The following is a 25,617-nucleotide window of genomic DNA, read 5'->3' on the forward strand; positions in this document are numbered from 1 at the left end:
CACGCCTATTACACGTTAGCATGAACGTGCATGCAGGCACTCAGACAGACCGGCACGTGCAATAAGCGCACAGAGAAGCCGGGCGACACATCGCACTCGGCGAACCATGCAGCCATAGTTCGTCGCAGTAGTCACTGAACACTCTGTAATAGGAACGTCATCGCGGCTGAAACGCACGCACCCCCACTACCTCTCGCACTCGCCCTGTTACCGCCGCTCGTGCTTGACGCGAGTGCACCGCACCGTGAAGGATAACACCTGCGGCAACGTGCACACGGCACGCTTGGTGCAAATCCCATTTAGCGATCGCGTCCCAGCTGAGTTAGTTGTGCGCGCTTTGGCTACTGACGCCAGTTGGCCAGTTTTTTGTCGAGTCGCAGTTTCGATCATCCTGAAAGGCCCTGCTGCGAAGTGATTCATAGAAGGTGAGACGAATCTCCGTGACAAGTTAATTAATTTTTGCGGCATTATGGCAATCTACGAATGTAATTGAGGTCCGTTCTGCCATTGGACTCTTTCCTCTCTATACAGAACGGGGATTTTTTAATGTGACTGCGCAGTTATAAATGTGGAGGGATAAACGAGGTATCAACCTGTGGTTCCAATGGGCTGACAAAAGTGTGCGCTCCTTGCTTTTTGTAAAGGATTTTAAATGCATATTATAAATTTTCAACATGGCATTGGGAAGAAACAATTGCTCGTCTAGTCACGTGGAGAATCGCTATCTGATCATAATTTTGCGCTACAGAGAGCCATGTGTGTTCGATGACTGATGAGGAAATACTGGCGTTATTATTGTTGTCTTATTTGCTATTGCCACATGACTTTTCTTGATTTACATAGGCTGAGGCGTCACTTTTTGTCACTGTTACCTATCTCGTACCGTAGCATCATACTACGCCACAAGGTCATGGGCGGGTAACGCTTTTGAGCTCGGGCAGTCTTGCAGCGAAGCTGTTAAGCTTCACGAAAAAAAAAGCCTTTAACAATTCAAGCGAAAACTGCATATATTCTTTGGTATCACGAATACAAGATACATCACAGCATTTGCTTCAATGGAGAACAAGCATCCTAACCACATAACTGATGATAGGGCTCTCCTGTTAACAATTCGCAGCCCGTCACGAGCTTAATTTCTTTGGATTAAAGGTGGTATAAATTAAACATTGGCCGTCAACATCGCCGCTAACTATCCTGAGTCAAAGCAAATAGCCAAGAAAGCTTCGCGCACATAGATTCCGACAGTGTGTGGGATCCGCATATTTATTTTTTACGTCAGCTTCCGTAACTCCAGATGAATAATCGCCTTGGTTAAATACAGATGACGATCTTGCGTATTACTCACATTTTGGAAGCTTCGTGGAAGACACCAAGTGAAATACATAGTTCTCATTAAAAAAACAAACGTCCCCCCTTATATGTGACCATCTGAAATTAAAGCAAACGTGGAGAAACATATAACGAAGAATCGTATGTATACGGTGAAATGAAGATGTACAGGACGCCTGGATCCCTCTTCGTAAGTACCGTGCGTGTCAGCCATTTCCCGTATGTAGCGTGACGCAGGACAGATTAAATACACGATAGGCATAACAGCTTTTGCTCACATACCATGAGTTCCACACAGCTGGCCACACGACAGCTACAGAGGCACGCGAGGTTTGTGCTTATACATTTTCGCATGATTGTGGTTCGTATGGGCGGACAGTGTAACTTGGACAGCCTAGTGCGCGAGGCGTCCACGAGGCGGCATCCTACAACACACAGGTGGCAAGTCTTGGAAGCACCATTACTGACAGAGGGCCACAAACCGGGAATACTTAACAGCATGAAAGGGGATTCCCACCGAGCTTGTCTTTTCATGACAGTGTTTGAAAATAAGTTTACGTACTGTTAATATACTGTCTAAAACTGGGTGTTTCCGCTAGCGCTGATTTCTTTTATGGAAGTTAGGCCAACGAATCAGGTTACTTCATGACATTTAAGATAAACGTCACATATACGCGGTCGACATGCATCAGTTTAAACGAGTCCGAAAAAAATCAAGGAACGTGTGTTATTACTTCACATTGTTCGTTTGCGAATCGACATGCATCTCAGGAATACAGAATACGCACTTAACGTTTAGTCTGCCAAAAATATAGAATACGTTGAAGGTGTGACCAGGTCTTCTGAACTCGATAGGCTGTTGTACCAGTGACACTGGCTCTGCCCGAAACTCGTGGAGGGCAACAAGGAAAGGTATGGTTTTGCCTTTCTTTACCAACTGAAAATTAAAGCTATCCCCGTCGCTGCATGACGCAATCCATTTCTGGCCACACACGTCCCCCCCCCCCCTCATGGCAAAACAAATTTTCTCATAGATTCTGCAGAGTTTGCTTTGCAATAACAAAACGCGCTAGTAAGGAAGGGGGAAAGGGATAAGTATTTCAATACCTTGCCAGTGCTAAAGCAGCACTGATGTGATCAGAGTGTGTTGTAGCAAAGTACAAAGGCATCAATCCCAGGCTCCAAGAAGAAAGGAAGTGCTGGCAATCCCTTTTTTGAAAGCAAGAGTGCATAATATTTAAGTTGGTATTATAAAGTTCTCTTACTTCCCGAAGGAGTGTGCTGACTCTTCTTCGGCGCAAGCAGTCGACGTACTCTATCGAAAACGCGAACGTACTTGAATGAGGGGCACGAGAACTGCAAAGAATGCGCTTAAGATGTGACAAGACGGGTACTCACGCACGTGGAGTTGGGAGCCATCATTATCTTTGTTATAGAATGTAAGTACACAGGCCCGTGCACAAATATCTAACCTGCAATATTGGTGAGGATTACTGAAGCCGAATGAGGCACCGTGAACAGCGGTGAGTCGTTGAAAACTAACACGCCATTCTAGGTGGTTGTTAAGTCACCGTACACTATGCATGTAGCCTACGCCATGTCGTCCTCGTCTCGGACGTCACTCAGGTAAAACAGGCTTACTGCAGCTGTTTACATATCCCATATCCTTTATGTGAATACATTTCATCTTTCTTTTGTTGTAGCAGGGTGCTTGCGCACTGCAAACAAGTGTGCACTTCAAGGCCGCAGAAGTCAGTGGCTTTTTTAACATTGTGAGCAAGGAGGTATGTGTTTCCATAACGCAATCTTAAGAATGAAAATGAACCATAGAGACCCACTGAATGAGAGTGGGGCAGCGGAGCTGCATCGCACTCTGTGCAGACAACGCAGAGACCGACAAATGACACACCACTCATATGATGCCACTGCGTGCGTCTGTGTACCAGTTGTTTATTCATCATCCTTCTCTATCTCACTCATCGTGTTATATTCTTTAAAATGTTGAAGAACTGTTGATTTGGCACGTCAGTCGTCAGCATTGGCTTAAATCGACTAAATTATTTAAAAAATCGGTGCAAGAGACAATCCGCTACCAAAATTAAATACGATGTGAACTTGCGTGGCGCAGAGTATGTCAATTTGGCGCTCCACTGCTGAGGGCAGCACATCCGTCAACAAGCAAGTAATATTGAACGCCGTGTGTTGACGCGAAAATTTTAAGTGACGAATGAAGACATGCAGGGCAACAGGCTGAAGTGGTTACTGTTTTATGGCGGGGGGCAGCGCAAAGCAGCGAAAAGTGGTAAGATCCACCCTTCAGTGCTTTGCTCGGCATTCTCGCTATAAACGCTGGCCAACTCGTGCAAATAACCTGTCCTAATAACGTTATTTCTTCACCGAAGGTAAATATGTAGCAGCGTGAACATCGGAAAAGGGAGATTATCACTCGAATTTTTTTGCTGAACTGAAACTTACTTATTTATTCATTCATCCACAAAACTTTATTAGTGTCCTGAAGCCCGGTCTTTTCAGACCGAGGCGGGCCGCGTCCACGTCGGCACCACCAGGCTGAGCCTTATGGCGTCATCGTGGACCCTCTGGACAGTCCGTAGCTGATCTTTATATGAAGAGCTTGTTATCAAATTGTACCAGTAAAGCCATTTTTCTTCGGGGTCGGCGAGAGTCGCGGGACAGCCCGCCAGCATGTGTCTGATGTCAATGATGCCATCGCACACGTTACATTCTTTTCTAATTTCTCTTTCGGGGTGAACTTTATTTATGAAATACGGAGTGGGGTACGTCCCGGTTTGCGGTAAACGTAGCGTGACTGCCTGAGCCCTGTTCAATTTTAAGTGTGGCAGAGGGAATTGCCTACGCCCCAAGTAGTAATATTTAGTGATGTCGTTGTAAGTTAGTAAGTGATCTTTATGCTCCCCGAAATGGTAGTGGGCGTAGGTTCGGTTCTGACCGGCACGACAAGCAAGTCCTCGCGCCAGGTCGTTCGTCACCTCGTTGAGGTTGGGCCGAGTCTCGTCCACTTGTCGCATATGTGCAGGAAACCATCGGATTTCAGTTTTGATAGTTTCGACCTTGTCGATAATTTTAGCCGAAGTCCCAGCTACATAGCCTTTGTCAAAGCTCTTTATTGCTGCTTTGGAATCGCTATAGATGAAAGACCATTTATGGTAACTGATGGCTAGAGCAATCGCAGCTTGCTCCGCCACCGTGGAATCCTTAGTGAAGATGGTGATGGCGTCCCGTACCTCGCCCCGGCTGTCGACCACCACGGCGGTGTAGGCCTCTTTGCCTTTGACCCAGGCAGCGTCTACAAGAGCCGCCTGTTGTCCTAGCTTATCACATCTTTATTTAATTTGTGGGGAATATTATGGAAAGTCCGTGCCAAACCTCTGTCCTGGAATACGTTGGCAGTCTGCATGACGTTGACCGTGTAGCGCGCAAGAAAGGCTTCCAGGCCGATCATATAAGACGGACGCCATCGAATTAAAACGAAATTTCACGCTTTCACATGCCTCGCCTGTGCAATCGGCGAGATCATGTGTGTCGCCGCAAGGGAAGCGAGCGCCCGAGGAAGAAGGCCCCTGGAGGGGGGGAAGGGAATCGCACACTGGGGAAATTACGGCGGAGCGTGCTGAGCATGCTACTGTTCCTGTAATATGCTCCCGCAGGGATCAGAGTGGCGCATAGGTCCACCAGCATGTTCCAGCTATGAAGTGTAGACACTCCTCGCACGCGCAGGAGGCAAATGCCGCGCGGTGTTACATTTGCTTTTTTTCTGCTGGTCGCGAGCTGCATGCGCCAATCGTTCGCAAACGCTGAGCAAGATGGCACTTTTTTAATGCAGGCTACGCTCGAACCATTGGCGCAGCCGGATTGGGGCAGGGTAGCAACCCCCCAAAATTTTGTCTGTACGTACATATATACACACATATACAAACACACGCATGAACGTACATATAGGGGTTAGGACCCCCCTCGATCCCCCGAATTCTGATTACGCGTGTGGCTCAAACAGCTCAAAAGTTCACGTGCAAACGCGCTGTACCTTGCAACAAAAAGCGGTGCAACCTTTTCCAGCACGCATGTGAAGTTTTCTCACCGAGGCCGGAAGGCAAGAAATCTGCTAAAGGAGGTTTAAAGAAAACTTCGCACATGCGAGGTGGACAATTAGGTGAGCGGGTTTTGGCTGCCGAAACCAGCCAAATAATGAGCGTTGCCAAGATAACTATCGCGCTTACAGTTATTTCAGGGACCGTTAACAGAGCGTCATTTATCACTAACCGTCGTTCCCAGCAGCTACACGTTTTCGATATATACGGTACCGACGCGTAGATTTAAACGCATTTCAATTGTTCACAGGTGCAAATTTTATGCAAAGCTTATTTTTACGATTCATTCATAACTAATGCTAACCCGCTGCTTCGTAGCAGCAACTATTCAAGTGGAAAACGATTCAAGATGAACGGGCGCCTTGATAAAATTTATTTGGTACAAGGGAATGAATGACCGATGGCTGCGGGCAGAAGGTCAAAAGTGCTGGTTCTTGGAGCCCTTGGGGGCACAAAATTATGGGGTTTTACGTGCCAAAACCACTTTCTGATTATGAGGCACGCCGCAGTGGAGGACTTCGGAAATTTCGACCACCTGGGGTTCTTTAACGTGCACCTAAATCTAAGCACATGGGTGTTTTCGCATTTCGTCCCCTATACGAAATGCGGCCGCCGTGGCCGGCATTCGATCCCGCGGCCTCGTGCTCAGCAGCCTAACATCATAGCCACTGAGCAACCACGGCGGGTAAGCCTTGGGGGGGCAGAACTCAAAAGAACTGGAAAGGCAACAAGCTATTGAGAATAACAAAAGGTCAGTTTTTTTGCGCTAATCCCGTCAAGATGGCAAACTTGCAAAGTAATTATTCACATATCGCAGACTGTAGTATGACAACACATTTTTCTGTATTTTTTCATACTACTCGAGTCAGTTTACTATAACACAGAGCGTATTAAACATACAGGCATAATTTTAGATTGCTCAAGTCGACTAAAGCCGATCGAACAAGCAAGATATTGCGGGTGGTAAATGCTGAAGCTATCACAGCTGTCTCATAAGCGCGAGCGTGCGATGTTTTCGCTTCCTACAAAAGAATGAACTCTAGCACATCAGTCAACGTTACATGGAAAATCAGAACGCCGACAAAAATTTAAAAAAAGAACAGAGGAGAAAAACCAGGGGGCAGCGGGCAAATTGCATCTGCTATTATTTACTCTATTTTGAACGCACTGTTCTGGACCCGCACAGTCAGAACAATCATACACGCAACATAGCAAATTGAGCGATTTGGTAAGTCAGCACTCTTGGCGTATATGAGCAGCACGACAAAGACGTGCCGTTAATTCTTTGTCCCGCGTCTCTGGCGCGCTGCGCATATACGCCAAAAATCGTACAAGTGAACAAGCTTTCATGCTACCCGTACGCATTTCAGCTTTAACAGGAGTGTTATTCGAGATAAATGTTGCTTTAACGTAAACAAGGCAAACTCACCTCTGTAAACAAGATGAATGCATCTCGCATATCCTGGTCCCTTTCGGAGATGGCCGGTCTCGGCTGATACGCAGTAGCAATACCAGTCGCCGGCGCACGTCTGTCCGTTCGCGCGTTACCGCGTAAGGAGCTTTGCCACCTTCCGTGAGGTTCGTGCAGTTTGGGGCGCTTCACACCGTCAGAACAGAATAATATGCGGATAATGAATACCTTTTTCCGCAAGCGGGTTAGTCGAAAGTGGACGTGGAGGAGCCCGAATGGTGAGACTAGAAATGAAATCGACTTCATCCTCTGCGCGAACCCTGGCATCATACAAGATGTAGACGTGCTCGGCAAGGTACGCTGCAGTGACCATAGGATGGTAAGAACTCGAATTAGCCTAGACTTGAGGAGGGAACGGAAGAAACTGGTACACAAGAAGCCAATCAATGAGTTAGCGGTAAGAGGGAAACTAGAGGAATTCCGGATCAAGCTACAGAACAGGTATTCGGCTTTAACTCAGGAAGAGGACCTTAGAGTTGAAACAATGAACGACGATCTCATGGGCATCATTAAGGAGTGCGCAATAGAAGTCGGTGGTAACGCCGTTATACAGGAAACCAGTAAGCTATCGCAGGAGACGAAAGATCTGATCAAGAAACGCCAATGTATGAAAGCCTCTAACCCTACAGCTAGAATAGAACTGGCAGAACTTTCTAAGTTAATCAACAAGCGTAAGACAGCGGACATCAGGAACTATAATATGGATAGAATTGAACAGGCTCTCAAGAACGGAGGAAGCCTAAAAACAGTGAAGAAGAAACTAGGAATAGGCAAGAATCAGATGTGTGCGTTAAGAGACAAAGCCGGCAATATCGTTACTAATATGGATGAGATAGTTCAAGTAGCTGAGGAGTTCAATAGAGATTTATACAGTACCAGTGGCACCCACGACGATAATGGAAGAGAGAATAGCCTAGAGGAATTCGAAATCCCACAGGTAACGCCAGAAGAAGTAAAGAAAGCCTTAGGAGCTATGAAAAGGGGGAAGGCAGCTGGGGAGGATCAGGTAACAGCAGATTTGTTAAAGGATGGTGGTCAGATTGTTCTAGAGAAACTGGCCACCCTGTATACGCAATGCCTCATAACCTCGAGCGTACCGGAATCTTGGAGGAACGCTAACATAATCCTAATCCATAAGAAAGGGGACGCCAGAGACTTGAAAAATTAGAGACCGATCAGCTTACTGTCCATTGCCTACAAAGTATTTACTAAGGTAATCGCAAATAGAATCAGGAACACCTTAGACTTCTGCCAACCAAATGACCAGGCAGGGCTCCGTAAAGGCTACTCAACAATAGACCATATTCACACTATCAATCAAGTGTTAGAGAAATGTGCAGAATATAACCAACCCTTATATATAGCTTTCATTGATTACGAGAAAGCGTTTGATTCAGTCGAAACCTCAGCAGTCATGGAGGCATTACGAAATCAGGGTGTAGATGAGCCATATGTAAAAATATTGGAAGATATCTATAGCGGCTCCACAGCCACCATAGTCTTCCACAAATAAAGCAACAAAATCCCTATAAAGAAAGGCGTCAGACAGGGAGATACGATCTCTCCAATGCTATTCACAGCATGTTTACAGGAGGTATTCAGAGACCTGCAGTGGGAAGAATTGGGGATAAAAGTTGATGGAAAATACCTTAGCAACTTGCGATTCGCTGATGATATTGCCTTGCTTAGTAACTCAGGAGACCAATTGCAATGCATGCTCACTGACCTGGAGAGGCAAAGCAGAAGGGTGGGTCTGAAAATTAATCTGCAGAAAACTAAAGTATTGTTTAACAGTCTCGGAAGAGAACAGCAGTTTACGATAGGTAGCGAAGCACTGGAAGTGGTAAGGGAATACATCAACTTAGGGCAGGTATTGACGGCGGATCCGAATCATGAGACGGAAATAATCAGAAGAATAAGAATGGGCTGGCGTGCGTTTGGCAGGCACTCTTAGTTCATGAACAGCAGGTTGCTATTATCCCTCAAGAGAAAAGTATATAATAGCTGTGTCTTACCAGTACTCACCTACGGGGCAGAAACCTGGAGGCTTACGAAAAGGGTTCTGTTGAAATTGAGGACGACGCAACGAGCTATGGAAAGAAGAATTATGGGTGTAACGTTAAGGGATAAGAAAAGAGCAGATTGGGTGAGGCAACAAATGCGGGTAAACGACATCTTAGTTGAAATCAAGAAAAAGAAATGGTCATGGGCCGGACATGTAATGAGGAGGGAAGATAACCGAAGGTCACTAAGGGTTACGGACTAGATTCCAAGGGAAGGGAAGCGTAGCAGGGGGCGGCAGAAAGTTAGGTGGGTGGATGAGATTAAGACGTTTGCAGAGACAACATGGCCACAATTAGCACATGACCGGGGTAGTTGGAGAAGTATGGGAGAGGCCTTTGCCCTGCAGTGGGCGTAACTAGGCTGATGATGATGATGATGATGATGATGATGATGATGATGTTGACACCGTCATACTGGCCTACAAGTGTCAATATGATGTGTTTCGTATCTTTTCACCAAGGTCCTCGACTTAATATCGTCGAATACCGCACCTACAGCCCCGAGCCAATAAATGCAACGCGCTCGACGGTCGGCTGATTTCAATCTCGATGGCACTGACGGAAACGACGAGTCGGCGTCGCGCCCGTGAAGTTGGCTTCGCAGCGGCGCAGTTGAACATTTGACGTCATTTCGTGTCACGTGATAGCGCTTGGCGAATAGCGCTGCCAGCGCCGCTGGAAAAGTTATGGTCAACTCTGCTCCTTGCGGGAGCATATACAGGAACACTACAGCGCGCGCGGCAAAGGAACGCCACCTAGAAGAAACTCTAAGTGACGCTCAGCGAAGCAGGGAAGGAGAGATGAGGCGAAGCGTCGCGGAGGAGGAGGGTAGGCGGAGGCACGCTGTGTTGACCTCCTCTGGCAGTTGCTGGAGGTTCTGTGTGCGGTATGCACGTGGCGGTTTCGTCTCGTGATCGACAGGCCGAGCGTTGAGCGAGAAAGGCGGAGCAGCAACGCAAGCAGCGGCAGGCCGAGCGCGAGGCATCCGACTCGAATGTAGTCGCCAAGCGCCGGGCACGAGCTGAACAAGTCCGGCAAAAAAAAGCACGAGCTTGGCGTGCCCAGGAGACTCCAGAAGAGGAAGAAAGAGAAGGGGAAAATGAATACTGGGAATACTACATTACCAAACTGCTTGAAATAGTAAATAGTGTTTATTTCCTTACAGCGCTTTAACATTTTTGCTAATGGCGCTTTACACTTACATGCAAAATAAGAAGCCTTGAAATAACCGGCACACATACACGCAATCAAAGGCTCTTTGAAACATTCTACATGCAATGCACAAAAAATGAAGCAGCATACACATGCTTGCCCACAACTTGCGTTCAAGTTGTCAAACGTCACTAACTTTTTTGGATGCACAACTCGAAACTGGTGGTTAATACGGTGGTTATAATAACTCTTTTCCCTCAACAGAGGTGGAGGGTGCGGGCATCGTGAAGGCCCACACAGATGTCCAGGGGGTGATCCAGTGTCGCCTCTGTGGTTGGGGCAGGGTAGAAGGGAGAGACGAGTGTAGAGGAAACATAGTTCTTGAAGGCTATTGGAACATCTATTCTTCTATAATGGTGAAAGCAACATTCATTTCCTCGCTAGAAACTAATTTTGTAAAATGAGGAGCAAGCATTTGTCAAAAATTAAGGTCATGCGTATCGTGGCCACGTGCAATCTGTTCTTTTGCTACGTGTCTATACAAAATCAATTAGTGGATCTGCAATACTGGCACCAGTACGTCGCATGCTCCTTTAGCTGTTGCTTACGCCTGAGCTTTGAGGCTCGAAGCCATGAATTCACGGAATTTCCTCTGGATGTGCGATCTTTTTTATTGTTCTGCCACATGCTCCAATTAAATATAAGTAAAGCTGATTTAATGTCAAAACATTAAAACTGGGATATCCCAGAAAACAAATTCAATCATCATGACGCGATCACATTAGTGTCCACAAGGTGATTCTTTGTGTTCTACAGAACTTTTGCGATCAACATGATAATTGAAACCAGAGAAACATCTTTAGTATTTCATCCACCGCGTAGTCACTCCGGCGAAGTTGCCACCGTCTCTATCTGTGCAGGAAAAACCAGAGGCACATGGAGAGCCCTTTCCGCATTTTATTGGTCGGTATAGGTCAGTGAGGTTACGTCAAACGAACCACATCTCTCAGAAAATGGGGTAAGGCAGCATTGCTGCCATCGACAACTTGAAGATTTCGGCTAGTATGGACGCTGCGGCCAATAAAAAAAAAGACTCACTTTCAGCTTTCATGACAAGCTTGCATTCCTTAATACACTCGTCAACGTACGAGTAAAAAGGGAGTACCATAGCCACTGCCGTATTTTCAATGTACAATTAAAGTATGTGCTACGACTTGAGGGATGCCAGGAAAGCTTGCTTGCAGTACCTCTCAAGCAATGTAGATTTCGCACGCCATGATCACTTAAGCGTTCATTCCGATGCTTGCAGACACGATGATAACGGCGTCTTTCCTGCTGTCGCTACTTCTGAGTGTCTTCGCGAGCGTGAACACTGAAGGAGAACAACTCATCACCGATGCAGTCTGTGTGTTTGAAACGGGGACACCACAAGGCTACGTGCAATTCCACCAGGTTAGTTCGACAACGGTGGCAGTCGAAAGCGTAGCAAAGAAAATTTATTAAGCGCTTTAGTATGGCACAAGAGCCATTTCAGAACTAAGAATGCATGACGAAAAAATAGTTGTGAACTACTGCAGAGTGTGTTCAGTTGAATATTCAGTTCAGGAATATTCAGTTTAACTGGATTGTCTAACTACACTTCTGGGCTACCAGAAACGTAAGTATCACCGTGCGCGGAGTTTTGGAAAACCGAAGCAGAGAGCAAAAATTAAAATAAAATCAATAAAAAAACATCGAAACACGGGCTTCAGTTGAAATATCCGCGTTATGTTCTCTAAACAATGCAAGATTTGGACAACATATTTACTGATACAGTTATTGTTTATTAACGAATAAAGAATTATATTGCATTGCAATACTCAACACAGCGAGGAACTCAATCCTTTTTATCATAACAGCCCGAATTTGCAAAAATGCAATTGAATTTAGTTACGCCAGATCAATGTTCCGGAGCTGTGACTTGTTAAGAGTAAGCTTTAGCTCGGGCCCAACTCCGACGTGGCCTATTCAAATACACGTAAAAACGCGAAAACGTTTTTCTGAGATAACCCCTAGTAACCGCTAATCAAACATCCGAAACCATCAGTCAGTATATTTTAAGTTTTTCTTTTAAATGCAAGAAACCTTGTCAAATTTGGTGCAGTGGTTGCCGAGAAAAACGAATTCTCCTTTTACGTGTATTTAGATAGGAGCACCTGAGCTAAAGCTTCCTCTTAATGAAATACAAACATGGAAACGTCGTCCTTCATTTTGACCGCCATAATACAGCCTTTACTTGCAAACAAATACTGAACCGAGTTTTGAAACTATCCTTCGCCAGACTAAACTGACATAAGTAGTGTTCCTAACTTGTGTCCCTTTAACGCTTTAATGCTTTTTCGTCTCACCTTTTTACGTGAACTGCTGCAGTCGTTTGCAAGTCATCGCTGCCATTGAGGGGTTTGTTCTTAACAGATGAGGCTGTTGTTATGCGCGCTTACTAAGAATTGACATGAAAATTTGCGATACCCATAGATTTTTGACATTACCCTCCGGCCATCTATCGCCCTTCACTGCAATTCACTGCGTAACTCAATAGGCAGCATTAAAAAAAATGATATTTGAAAAGGTACGCTCCTCTAGTAGCACGCCGGTTTAGGGCACTGATTCTTAATTTTCCTTCTGCATTACGGCACTGCTTTATTCCTGACCAATACAGCGCTGTAATGCAATAAATACGTTAGAACTAAGTGCCGTGAATACGCGTTTATTAAAAGGGCGCAGCCTCTCGACGTAGCTAACTGAAAGTTGTTCAACTTCGAGCGGCCTTCTGATATATAATGTTTTGAAAATGCTGCCGATTTAGTTACGCGTTCGACAGATAGTCGTAGGGGCATGGCACAAACTTGATATGCAATGCTTTTCTTTTTCTTTCGTTGCTCTATTGGTATTTAAAGTGTGACGGCCGGCACTGAAAAAGCATTTTTTGAGAAAGAACGGTTTTTAAGAACGAACACCGGTCAATAGGAACTACCAATGCGATTGATGTCAAGGCGTCAACCCATCCCGTCGAGCCCTTGAAGGGGAATGGCTTTCGCAACCCGGTCTCCGAACTTTATTACGAATAACCTTAATGCGTCCATGCGTACCGTTGCGTCTCCAGTTGCCTCACATCAGAGATTTTTTGTTGTTGTAAGGATCGTTTTCGGCTGGTCCGCTTAATACTTTATTGGGTACACGGTTCTTCAAAGGGAGTTTGTGTCTGGTGAACCAGTAAGACAAATAACAGAAAGAAGAGTTTGATTTGGAAACTGATTAAAGCTTTTTCCCCTTCTACAGAAACCCAGTCAGCGTGTGACTGTGCAAGGCAATATATCTCAACTTGCGCCAGGACTGCATGGCTTTCACGTGCACGAATATGGAGACCTGACGGATGGTTCGTGATATAGTCGTTCACTTTCTAACGTGGCGCGAGGTACAAAGAGCTGATTTAGTGCTGCGATAATTGGGATGCACATTAATTTGACGATAAATGCAGTTGGGACATTATGCCTATTTTCTTTTTATATCCTATTGTTTAATATTGGGTAGGCCATGTTATACTTGTTTTATATTTATATACGTACCTCCGTTATGGGCACCTCGTGTATTCAAGCGTTACATGTAAATTCGTCGTGTCAGGTACATAAGCAACAATCACTGAGTATCTAAAAGAAAAAAAAATATGTTTTCAGACCGCGCACTGGTTCTGAAAATCTTCTTTCAAATCTTTTACTCTGCCAGCGACTACAACTATTCAGCTTCGCTATGGGCTGCCACCACCTGTTCATGATCCGGCTTGCTCTCTGGCTGGCCGATTGGTACGGCTACGGCGTGGCTTTACTTGGTATAGATAAATAAGTGGGTGCTTGGCGGGCTGACTGGAGGCTAAATGGCTGGCTCCAATGAACGTTTGAGTGTGGATACTATGCATCGTGGTGAGTGCTACCACGCTCATCATATTCAGCTGGGCGTGACTAGAGAGAGGAAATAGGAGGTAAAGGGAAGGAGGTTAACAAGATTTTCTCCAGTTGGCAACTTTACGTGGTAACTAGAGAGAGATGGGAGAAGCAAACGTAGAGATTAAGAGAAATGTCGGTAGTTCAGAATAATCTCAAGCGCAGATAACCAGCGCAGAGTGCAGTGCGCCTATCTATGGTCGGGTACTCAAGTCCCTTGCCTTTAGGATAAGAAGAAGTGGTCGTGTAGCTTTCGGGGATGCTGAGGATTCAGGCGAGGCTCCCAGGACTTTAGCTTCGGTAAAATGTCTATTCTCAAGTCTACTCAAGGCCTATCGCTTATTCTGGCGTTGTCCGTCGAAGCAAGAACACTGGCAGAGCAGGAAGGTACTACCGTAGCCTCCCTTTAGGACGAACTCATAGGGACCATGAAAATTTGTTCGTCTTCACAAGAATCACAATCACAAGAATGATTGGCAACATGACCAGGTGTATCCAGATATCTTACTTCAAAACGGCAGATGAAGTGGATATACAACTGGGGGAAATTGCGTAAAAACATTTATTTAGCTGAACTTAATTGAAGAACTGTCTTCAAGCAGTACTCTTCTTTAGTTTCATCCAGTCCGGGATGGATGTTTGGCGCTTCTGTGCAAATCGGGGAGCAGCCACAAACGATGTGATCTCACCTAATGACCTTAAAATCCTTCTGTGTCTTCGTGCTGCTGGAAAAAGTTCACTGAAAAGTTCAAGCCGGCATCTTCTACCTCACAGGTCTTCGGTGCAGGCTTCGAGCTATCGTAAGTACGAAGGAACGCGCTAAGCGCGTGGCAAAGCAACGCAACCTAGAGGAAAGTCTAGGTGACGTTGAGCGAAATGGGGAAGGCGAAACGAGGCGAAGCGTCGCCGAAGAGGAAGATAGGCGAGGGCGCGCTGGGTTTACCTCCACTGGAAGTTGCTGCAGGTTTTGTTTGCGATACGGACGTACCGAGTTCGTCTCGTGATGAGATCGTCCTCGCGTGCCATACGCTGTGTGCGCGAGTGAAAGCGTGCCACGGAGAGCCGATGATGGCGGCTCAATCTCGCGTGTGCAAAGGACGAAATGGGGGTGGCGAAGCTCGCCGCCTTGAGTCGCGCAGGCTTTATATTGAAAGCATTCTGTTCTGGGCGCACAATCTAGATGGCCCATGGCTTGTAGCTTTGCGTGCGCTCTGTTCTCGTCGCTCAGTTTGTGTTGAAGTGATAGACAGGGCGAAGGTCACTTCGCACGCTGCTGCTGCCACAATTCCTCACGCCAGTGTTTTAAGGGCGAGCGTCCGCGGTCATCGAGTGTGGCGTGTTCATGTTTGCGTGTGCGCACTGACACCATGCTTGTCGATTTAGTTAGTAAGCGAATGAAAGCGGCGTTCTACTCCGGAAGCTGCTGCATATGGCGCGGCCGCGCGAGCCCTGTTTTGAATACGATCTGCGATGCGGACAGCCCAGGTGCACCGAAGGTCGGTAGCTTCGTGTGCGCTATAGGACCAATGCGCTTGCGCGTCACCCGCGTTCACAAAGTGAAACGTCACTGTCTTGTTTTGTTTCCTGCTCTTGTTTTCGCCTCTGTTCAGGGGCAATGAGCACCGCAGGCCTCCACTAGGGTGCCTCGATGCGCGCGCCCCCGTGCACAGCGAATCAAGGCACCCTAGCCTGCAGGATCGGTGGTGGTCACTCCGAATGTTCTTCTTAACCGAAGAGCACGTCTGAGGTGGTTCGTCTTAAGCGGATTTTTTTTATATTGAGTCTATGAATAACCAAACAAACGTTCTCATGTTGTTCGTTATAAGCGGGAATTTGGCTTAACCGAATTTTCCTAATGAGACTTCACTACATACTTATCACATCTGCACTGGCCGCATACGTCAGAGTAGGCTATTCCCGTGCCACATCAATGTAAATCGGTGAATGCTACTCCCACCCAGTGCTGTTCCAGAAGTGTTGCATCACAACACGAAAGATTTCGCAGAAACTGTAATCGCAATGACGCATTGAGACCCATGTCAGGGGGAGTTGCCGTTCTGCGGATAATTTCAGCAAATCAGCGTAACTTTATGCGCAAGACGGCGAAAGTCACGGAGCATCTAATTGGTCGGCACGTCATGCTGCTACCACGGCAGAAGAGTGAGCTCGTTGCACCCCCACTGGACGTGAAAGATACGTAGCCGCGAGCACTTCTCAGGAAACGTGAGATGGATGAGCCACCAGGGCACGTGCAATGACACCACAGGGAACGTAATTACGGCCGTGTAGATTAGTCCTATACGGTAGTTGCAGTGATTGTTGATCTGTACACGTGCATAAAGCTGGATTTGTGGTGGTGACATTTCTGAATAGGTACGTCAGTGTATTTTATTTATTTATTTACACTGCAGACATACAAAGAAATATTGTTGAAAATGGAATTAGATGCATAGCTCTTGGCAAGTGGAGATCTATAACGAAATCCTGCAAATTAAATCATGTAGATGTACACGTAGCACAGACAGGAGTACATGACACAAGCTGGTAGCTTTTCTGGAGTCATCGTAAAGAAAACATAATAAAACATAGAATGCAGGACGCAGAGTAAACCATGCGAACATATGGAACCTAAGAAAATATAATTTGTAATGTAGAAAAGCAGATTGCGATAATACACATTCTTCGATGGATAGAATCTGAGGTTATCCGGATACACGCGAAAGGCTACAAATCCAGAGGATCGATTAACATCGTGGTTGAGGGCCAATCAGTCCGAGAGGTACCCACGACGCGAGTCCTAGGTTTGTGGCTTCAGAGCGACGGGAGAGCAGTACAGACACTCAAGACCCTCAAATCCACAGCCAACAACATAGCCCAAATGATACGTCGCGTGACATATCGAAAAGCGGGAATGCGAGAAGATACCCTAAGGCTCGTTCAGGCCTTTGTGGTTAGTCGAATAACGTATGGATTACCGTACCAAATCCTGAACAGGGAGGAGGAAAAGCAGGCTAACACAATAATCCGAACCGCTTTCAAAGCTGCTCTGGGCCTGCCTAAATGTACTTCAACGGAGCGCATGTTAGCTTTGGGAGTGCACAATACTTTCGACGAACTGAGGCAAGCCACCCTGATGCGACAGAGGGAGCGCCTCAGCTTCACAAAAACTGGTAGGGCAATATTGGCTAGACTCAATATCTCAGCATACCCCATTTATCTCACAGAGCAGGCCGTACCTCTCCCTCCTTCGATGACATCCAAAATTACAGTAGCCCCAATTCCAAAGAATATGCATCCCGAGCACAACAAAGAAAGGCGCAAAGCACGCGCACAACACATTCAATCAACGTACTCTAATAACCATAGGTACAACACGTACTACACGGACGCAGCTCTGTATGCAGACGCGACCGGGTAGTGCTACCAAAGGAGGTACGCCCTGGCAGTCGTGAACGCTATCTGCCAACAGCAAATTACCGCGTCGGCCACGGCGGGATCCCCCACCTCGGCTGAAATATTAGCAGTGGCGATCGCACTCGCTCACGCGGAGCGTTCGCAAAGCGACTCGGTCGTGGTCACGGACTCCCAGGAGACATGTCGCATGTTTCTCAAGGGGCACGTGACTGCGGCTAGCCTCGCGATAATCCCCAAATCCTTCAACCACCATCATCGCCTACTCTGGTGCCCGGGACACGCGGTGGTACAGGGGAACGAAAAGGCTAACGCGTTAGCTCGATGGTTCACTAACCTAGCGACGGCGTCCTCTTCTGACCCCAACCACCCGCACTATCCCTCACAAAATGCCAAAGACATCCTTGCTCATCAGCGTGGAGTCCGCAGAAAATACCCGCCGCCTCACCCACAACTTAACGGGAAAGAGGCCGCCGATTGGCGTAAAATACAGACCGGGGTGTTCCCCCATTTAAAATTGCTAAACGCCATGTATCCCACTCGTTACAGGGCCAGCTGTCCTCGGTGCGGTGGCATACCTACCCTAATACACATAACCTGGGAGTGCACTAAGCACCCTCACAGGCCAAATACCAGTAGGACAATGGAGCAGTGGGAGGCACAGCTCGCCCGCTCCGACCTGGCAGGACAAAAGTCCTTAATTAGCCAGGTCAGGCAGGCGGCAGAGGCCAGTGGGGCCCTGGACTCAGAAGCTCCGACCACCCCTCCTTCAAATCTTTACAACTGAAATAAAGTTTCTCTCTCTCTCTCTCTCTCTAGATGGATAGAAACTTTGCTGACGACAGAAATTGGCTGGCTGTTTGACTTCTGAGGGTAAAAAGTTCCAATAGGGCTTCGCTGACACTCGAAATTTTTAAAGTGCAGCTTTATATGGCTAGGCGATACAAAAATGCATCTGTCCGCGCCTGTGTGCAGAAAATTATCATCATGAGCAATGGCTCGAGCGTCGTAGTCTTCTTCCATAGCTACAGCTCGTTGGCGCCCCTCGGAACAACCGCGCGAACGCGCTCGTGCCACTGCTCCCGCGTTCGTCGTCGTCTGCTTCCACAGATGGCTCCGTTGGCGCTCATTAATCCCGCGTAGAATTTCACTTCTGTCGTGATGAGGAATCGCGTCTACGGGGGTGTGAACCATTGCTTAAGGGGGTATAAGCCATTCATTTTCTTACGTGACGGCCAGATTAAGAAAAATTTAATTATGGGGTTTTACATGCCAAAACCACTTTCCGATTATGAGGCACGCCGCAGTGGGGGACTCCGGAAATTTGGACCACCTGGGGTTTTTTAACGTGCACCTAATTCTAAGTACACGGGTGTTTTCGCATTTCGCCCCCATCGAAATGCGGCTGCCGTGACCGGGATTCGATCCCGCGGCCTCGTGCTCAGCAATCCAACGCCATAGCCACTGAGCAACCACGGCGGGTAACGGCCAGTTTTAATTTTGAAGCAATTTTATTTTGAAGAATCGCAAGCGTCAATGGCGGGCGTATGCTGCTAACCACGCCGCCGAACAAACTCGAAACATCGAACGCAAGCAACAACGGCGGACTGCGGGTATAACGTCACTGACGTGCGGCCCCAGTGACAAACACCGGGGCCACGAGTTTCAGCTTCGCTGGTTAAGCATCAGTACGGAGTGCCTAGGTGGTAAAGTTTTTCCCAATCCATACATAACACACGTTGAGAATTAGCCAATTTCTGTGATCATGTTGCGTCCTTAACGAACAAAGTTGATCGTAGGCAGTCTGCACTTATTGCGATAGCAATTATATGGACGTTCCACGCGCCTTTGCGCCGTCATCGTCATCGCCGTCGTGATGTGCCATGTAAAGTCCAAGAGAGAGAGAGAGAGAGAGACCGCGAAAGGAAGAGGTGCTATTTACTGCAAACCTTTATGGAGCATGACTCAGCTCCTTAAAGTGCGAGTGAAAGCGTGCGAGGGTGAGATAATGACGGTGGCACGATATCGCGCGTGCGAAGGAGGATGGCGGGGGGAAGCGCGACGTCTTCTGTCACGAGCAAAACAAAAGGGGAGAGGGGGAATTTTACTACGGTGGCGGCCGCCTACGGCGAGGTTGAGCGTGGCATCGCGGGCACTGTCTTAAAAGCGATCTGCGGTGGGTACAGAGTCTAGGCGTGCCTAGGGCTGATACCTTCGTGTGCGCAGTATTCTTGCCGCTTAGTTCGCGTTGAAGCGAGAGGCCGCACCAAGAGCATTTCGCTCTCTGCTGCTGCCGCTATTGCTCTGACGACAGCGTTTTGACAGCGAGCGTGGGTGGTCATCGAGCGAGATGTGTTAATGTATGCCTGGGCGCGCGTGACACCGTGCTTGTTAATTTATTGCGAATTCGGCAAATCGCACCGATGCCGCGCCGGGGAGCCCCAATGCACCGTTTCATCCAATCGTCGTCGCCACAGGGTGTCCCGGTCTGCGTCGGTTTGATTTACCGAATTCGCCATTAGTCAGTAAGCGAATGTTTACACGTTTGTACAGCCGATAAAACCACTATTGTCACTTCGCATAGCTGTTAAGACGATGATTAACTGCCACTTCTGTGCAATGCTGTTGCTAATTCAGAATATATAGTTCCCCATAATATTATTCTTTACAATATATAAAGTACGCTATGCGCACGTGTACTATCTATGAATGCGTCATTTAATATGTCACACTCGTCATCTAGAGTAGAATGCTATAAGCGTATGGCTAGGCACACATCTCTAGCATTCAATAAGGAATCGTCGTTTTCCCTCTCCTCTCTGACAACGCTATAGCTTACTAGTGCAAGAATATTAGGGGCAGTAAAAACCTACATGACAAGATATGTAGTTGTTGAAAGAGGATCTTTCTACTGGCATTGTTATGGGATGAAGTCATAAGCCTACGGCCATTTTTCGAACAATTGTAACTAGTTCGGTATGTGAGTGCCCGGCTTTCTCGTCCGCGCGCGCGACCCTCACGCAAGTCTACCGTGCGCAAAATCTCCCGTGTGCAATGAAGGGCAACCTCCTGCGCTCTTCGGGCTGTAACTCCTCACAGAGGCTGTTTTTCCGCGCACTCCTGGCCTTCGGCGAAGGCTTCGGCCTCGCTGATCGCCTCTGACCGCGCCTCTTCTCACGCCTGCGGCGTTTCAGCTTCTGCTGCTGCGCTCTCCCCCTCACTACCCTTTTTCACTCCCTTTCCCCCCCTGTGCAGCGCAGTTGGGGTGTGCTTTGCTGAGAGGCAGTTACTGCGCTACATTTTATCCAGTTTTCACACCCTTTCCATTAAGAATCTCTTTGCAGCAAGTTTGGCCCCAGGATTCTACGACAGGGGACTTTTGAAACAAGTCTAAACAAATTTTTCGAATGGTTTCTACATCAAGAAAGTATCCACACTTAAAGGCCATAGATCAGGCTTCCCTCCAATTTTCACGAAGCTCAGGAATATAACGTTTTCAATGAAATGAATAATCCAGTACAACGCTCAAGCATGGTACAGTGCCTGCTGGTTCAACAAAGTGTCAGGGAACTTAAACAAATACAACCGAAGTGTGTACACCTTTGCAAAATACCTTCAGCATTATGTAGTTTAACTGCATACCTTTAAGGTTGGAGCGAGCGCTTTGCGAGGCCCGACCGAGTGCCAAACGAAATTGGAGGCGCCTGAAAGCTTACCCTTTGCGCTGCCTTCGACATTTCGCCCCGAATTGTTTTCTATGCCACGGCCAGAGAACCCCCAAACCGGTCAGAGTTAACAATAGAGTAAAGAAAGAAAAAAACATAGCGTGGGGGCATTGAGCGCGCAATGTTTATCGAGCTTTTCTTTAGACATAATCGTCGTATGCAGTGTACAATCATGCTGTTACTATTTCGTTGTTTTCCGTCCACACTTCCTGCTATTTGAATCGCAAAGGCGCCTTCGATTGAGTTCAGTAATGTACAGTTCACGCACGCACTACGAGCACTTGAACAAATGGATTCAACTTCAACTTTTCGGAGTCAAGTGTATGCATGTAACGTTATGGATACGCACTTTCAGATGCACGTTGGTTAGCTTCCAGAAGGAACATAATTTAAGACATTAATAAACAGCCCACACTTTGCTGATGCTCCACAGTAAAATGCCAAGAAGTATGCAATCGTTCGCAAAATATGGTCTCCTAAACCAACATCCTGAGCACAGTCGACTTTAAAATTCCATTCTCATCTGGACGTAGATAATCCTGTGCTCCCTATTTGTGAACTAAGGCAGTGTGAAAAAAAATATAGCCTGCTTAGCTATGCAATTCTTGAAGCAAGTTCAACGCTTGGTGGTTTGTAAGTTATCTCACATCATTGGAAGATGCTGTGGAAGGTGCTGTTGACCGAGGCAACGTGCTTCCCACAATCTGAGTCATGCCTTCGACTGTAAGCTCGATTTTGTGGCTGCACCGCTTGTACCAGCCACTGTGCCTCAGTGGCTATGGCCGGCTGTATTCATTTAAGGCAGCCACGGTGGCTGTATTAAGGTAGTAGCCGAGTACAGCCACCGGAATTAAAATCAATCTAGGGCCTCTGCAGCGGCACCTTTCGTTGCCAGTGTTTCTTTGAGATACCCAACAGCCTAAATGGCCCATCTTCGCGTCTGGGTTCGGGAAACTGTGAAATTTCAACAATATCTTAGTTGTTTTAAGGTTCGTTTTTATGCCAATTTCAAAGCAGTCTTATTCGAGCATTACACGAAGTCACTGGCATATTCTAGTACATTCCGTAGTTTTCACGAAAATCCATTTTCCTGGAGACGACGACGAAGTGTCTTTTGATACAGCGCTGTTCTTTCTAGCTCCGGGTTATTTCTGTGAAAACCTAAGTTCATCCGCTGGTCCTCGCTCCCTGCTCAGTCGCAATGGAAGTGGACGACCCCGCACGTCTGCCGGCGACGGCGGCGTCAGCGGCGGCCGCCTCCAGGAAGCGGATCGGTCAGCAGAGCGACACCGACAGCGAGGACACCCATGTCTACTCTCTCAGCAGTGAGGACACTTCCGATGACGACTTCCAGCTTGTACAGAGCCGCAGAGCGAAGCGACGGAACACCAGGACGTCCTCATCGTCAAGCACGGAAACAGTGAGACAGACACAGAGGCCGGACGCCAATACCATCATCTTTGTGCCCCTGCTTCCCAACGTCAACATGAAGCTACTTAACAGGCAATCTGTGTCGATGTCACTGGAAGCCTTGGTGCCAAATGAAATATCGGACATTCGAGTGAACACCCGAAAAAATCTTCTGGCGGTTGATGTCCAGCATGCGGCTGCTTTGACCACTCTACGCAGCGTAACGGACCTCGATGGCATTCAGGTGCGCTCTTACATCCCTCTGGGATCTGACGTAGTCACCGGCGTTATCTACGACGTAGACGTCGCCATCCTTAATAACGACTTGCCGATTCTTATCAAGCCAGCCAATGATGAGGTCATCGTTGATGTTAAGCGGCTAGGCAGTTCACGCTGCGTGAAAATAGCATTCAAGGGCAAACATATACCCTCGCATGTCAAGGTTGGACACTTCAGACATGCAGTGCGGCCTTTCATTGCGAAACCTCTCCAGTGCCGCAAATGCATGAAACTGGGACACGTGAGCAGCGTCTGCGAAAATCAGGCAGCATGCCCCCGCTGCGGAGAGCCCCACACTGCAGATAAATGTGGCGCGACTGTGGTGAAGTGTTCAAACTGCGGAGGATCGCATGAAGCTTCATCGAAGAAGTGCCCACATATTAAGAAGGAAATGGCCATCTTGAAAGAGATGGCGAGAGATCATTCATCTCATCGCGAAGCCGCCGAAAAAATCAGGAAGCGACGTTCACGTCACCGGCGCTCCTCAAGGAAGGCTTCTCAAGGAAGGCGCATGCCACTTCCTACAACACCACCTCCTCCTCCACCGCCTAGGCCAGACAATGTGGAAAGGACCGCGAAGAGCAAGTCCACTGAGAAGGCCACATCTGCCGAATCTTGGCCGGCTCTACCAAAACGACAACATTCACCAACAGAATCACAGCAAACTTTCGCTGGACAACCCCCGACGTCTACTGTCGGCGATGTGTGCGACCAAGACAGGCAGGTGGCTGATATGCTGCAATCGCTAATTAATACAATGCGCATTATACTGAACAAGCTGCAAACACCAGCAGCTCGAAGCGCTCTGCAAATACTGGATGCACTAAATCCAGTGCTTGCTAGCATCGTTTAAGCACCATGGCTCGACCAATAGTCCCCTTCCGCACTGAACTTAAAAGTGCGTCGATCTTTCAATGGAATGCCAGGGGTCTAAGGACCCGTATATCAGACTTTCGCCAATTCATTTTCACAAATCGCTTCCCCATACTGGTCATTTGCGAACCAAATACATCAACTCCACTCAGACTGTCCGGTTATGAATCTTTCGTCTCGTCCACACGCGGTGCGAGCACGAAAGTGATCATCTACATCCGCACGGACTTCACATATGTCGCTAACGCAATAGAGCCTCATGACGACAACCAATATGTCTGCCTAAATGTCCAAAAGAAGAATGTGTCATTTACACTAATTGGTGCCTACATATCCCCAGCGGGTCACTTTGACGGCGAACGACTCAAGAAAATATTACTAATGAACAATGGTCCCTGGGTTATCACAGGTGACTTCAACGCGCATCACCAGCTATGGGGAAGCACTAAAATGGACTCCAAAGGCAGGAGCCTTGCCTCCTTTGCTGCCGACCATGATTTGTGCTGTGTAAATGACGGCAGCCCTACATTTCTGCGAGGCACGACCTACAGTAGCTGCTTGGACTTGACTTTGGTGTCACGGCGCTTTGCCTCGAGCGTCCAATGGTTTACAGACGTAGAAACACATGGAAGCGACCATATTCCAACATACATAACGATTAGAGGAATTGACCAACGCTCCTCTACTGTGTTGCGTACAGTTGATTGGACAAAATTTAAGAAGGATATGGATGACACTTGTCGGGAAGGCCTCTCACACACTTTCGAAGAAACAATCGCAGAGGCATTGAAAACGTCCATGTGCTCGCTTACAAGGTCAACAAGGCGAACAGACTTGGACGTGGAACTGGATAGGCTGCGTGCGACACGCCGACAGGCGGAGAGGAGGTATCGGCGCACGAAGTCCGTCTTGGATCTGAGGGCTTCACGGCGCATACAAAAGAAAATCCAGCGTCGCATGGATAAATTGGAAGATAAGCGATGGAAAACATTCTGTCAGTCGCTTGATCCCCGAAAATCGCTCTCGCACATATGGAGAACGGTTAGGGGTCTTCGCTCATCTCCGCATCAAAGGAAGCCCTTCGCTGCTCTGGCCCTCTACCAACTTCGCTCGGAACTTCAATTGGCTGAAGAGTTCTGCGCACGGATTGCTGGGTCCGTGGCCATCATTACTGACGCAGCATTGAATGACATCCCTGAGGCACGTGTACCAGAAATCAACGTGCTATTTTCACTCGAAGAGCTCGATGCTGCGTTGGTGACTTGCAGGCGTTCTTCGTCACCAGGACCTGATGGCATCACGTATGCTGCCCTATGCCACCTTGGACATGAGGCACGTGATGAGCTTCTCAACTACTACAATGAGTCTTGGCAGAACGGCGCCGTTCCTAAACAATGGAAATCGAGCCGCTTGATCCCCATTCTGAAACCTGGAAAGTCACCGCTTGAGATCTCATCATATCGTCCGATTGCGCTTTCGAGCTGCGTCGGCAAAGTGATGGAAAGAATGATTCTTGCCCGATTGGAATGGTACCTAGAACGATTCAACATCTATCCGAACGCCATGACAGGCTTCCGTCGGGGTCGCACGTCCATAGACAACGTCATTGACATCGTAACATGGGTCCAAAATCAAAAAAGCCTCAAGCGCCTGTCTGCGGCACTTTTTCTGGATATAAAAGGAGCCTATGATAACGTCACCCATGAGGCCATACTAAACTCACTTGAGGCTGTTGGAGTTGGTGGCCGGATGTATCAATGGCTTCAAGACTATTTGACTGAAAGGCGTTTTTTCTTACAG

At 47.5% G+C, this 25,617-nt stretch overlaps 1 protein-coding gene across 1 annotated transcript in view; it reads left to right on the plus strand.

Annotated features, from left to right (window-relative positions):
* The first annotated feature begins 223 nt into the window (after positions 1-223).
* The window catches only part of LOC135896208 (superoxide dismutase [Cu-Zn]-like), a 32,795-nt gene continuing 7,401 nt past the window's right edge, over positions 224-25,617 (plus strand). Inside the window, exons 1-3 of the mRNA XM_065424572.2 lie at positions 224-425; positions 11,452-11,594; positions 13,461-13,557. Coding sequence (XP_065280644.1) covers positions 11,457-11,594; positions 13,461-13,557 — 235 coding nt within the window. The 5' untranslated portion in view covers positions 224-425; positions 11,452-11,456. The remainder of the gene's footprint in view (positions 426-11,451; positions 11,595-13,460; positions 13,558-25,617) is intronic.

This window comes from Dermacentor albipictus, unplaced genomic scaffold, assembly GCF_038994185.2.
Source record: "Dermacentor albipictus isolate Rhodes 1998 colony unplaced genomic scaffold, USDA_Dalb.pri_finalv2 scaffold_17, whole genome shotgun sequence".
Taxonomy (NCBI): Eukaryota; Metazoa; Arthropoda; class Arachnida; order Ixodida; family Ixodidae; genus Dermacentor; species Dermacentor albipictus.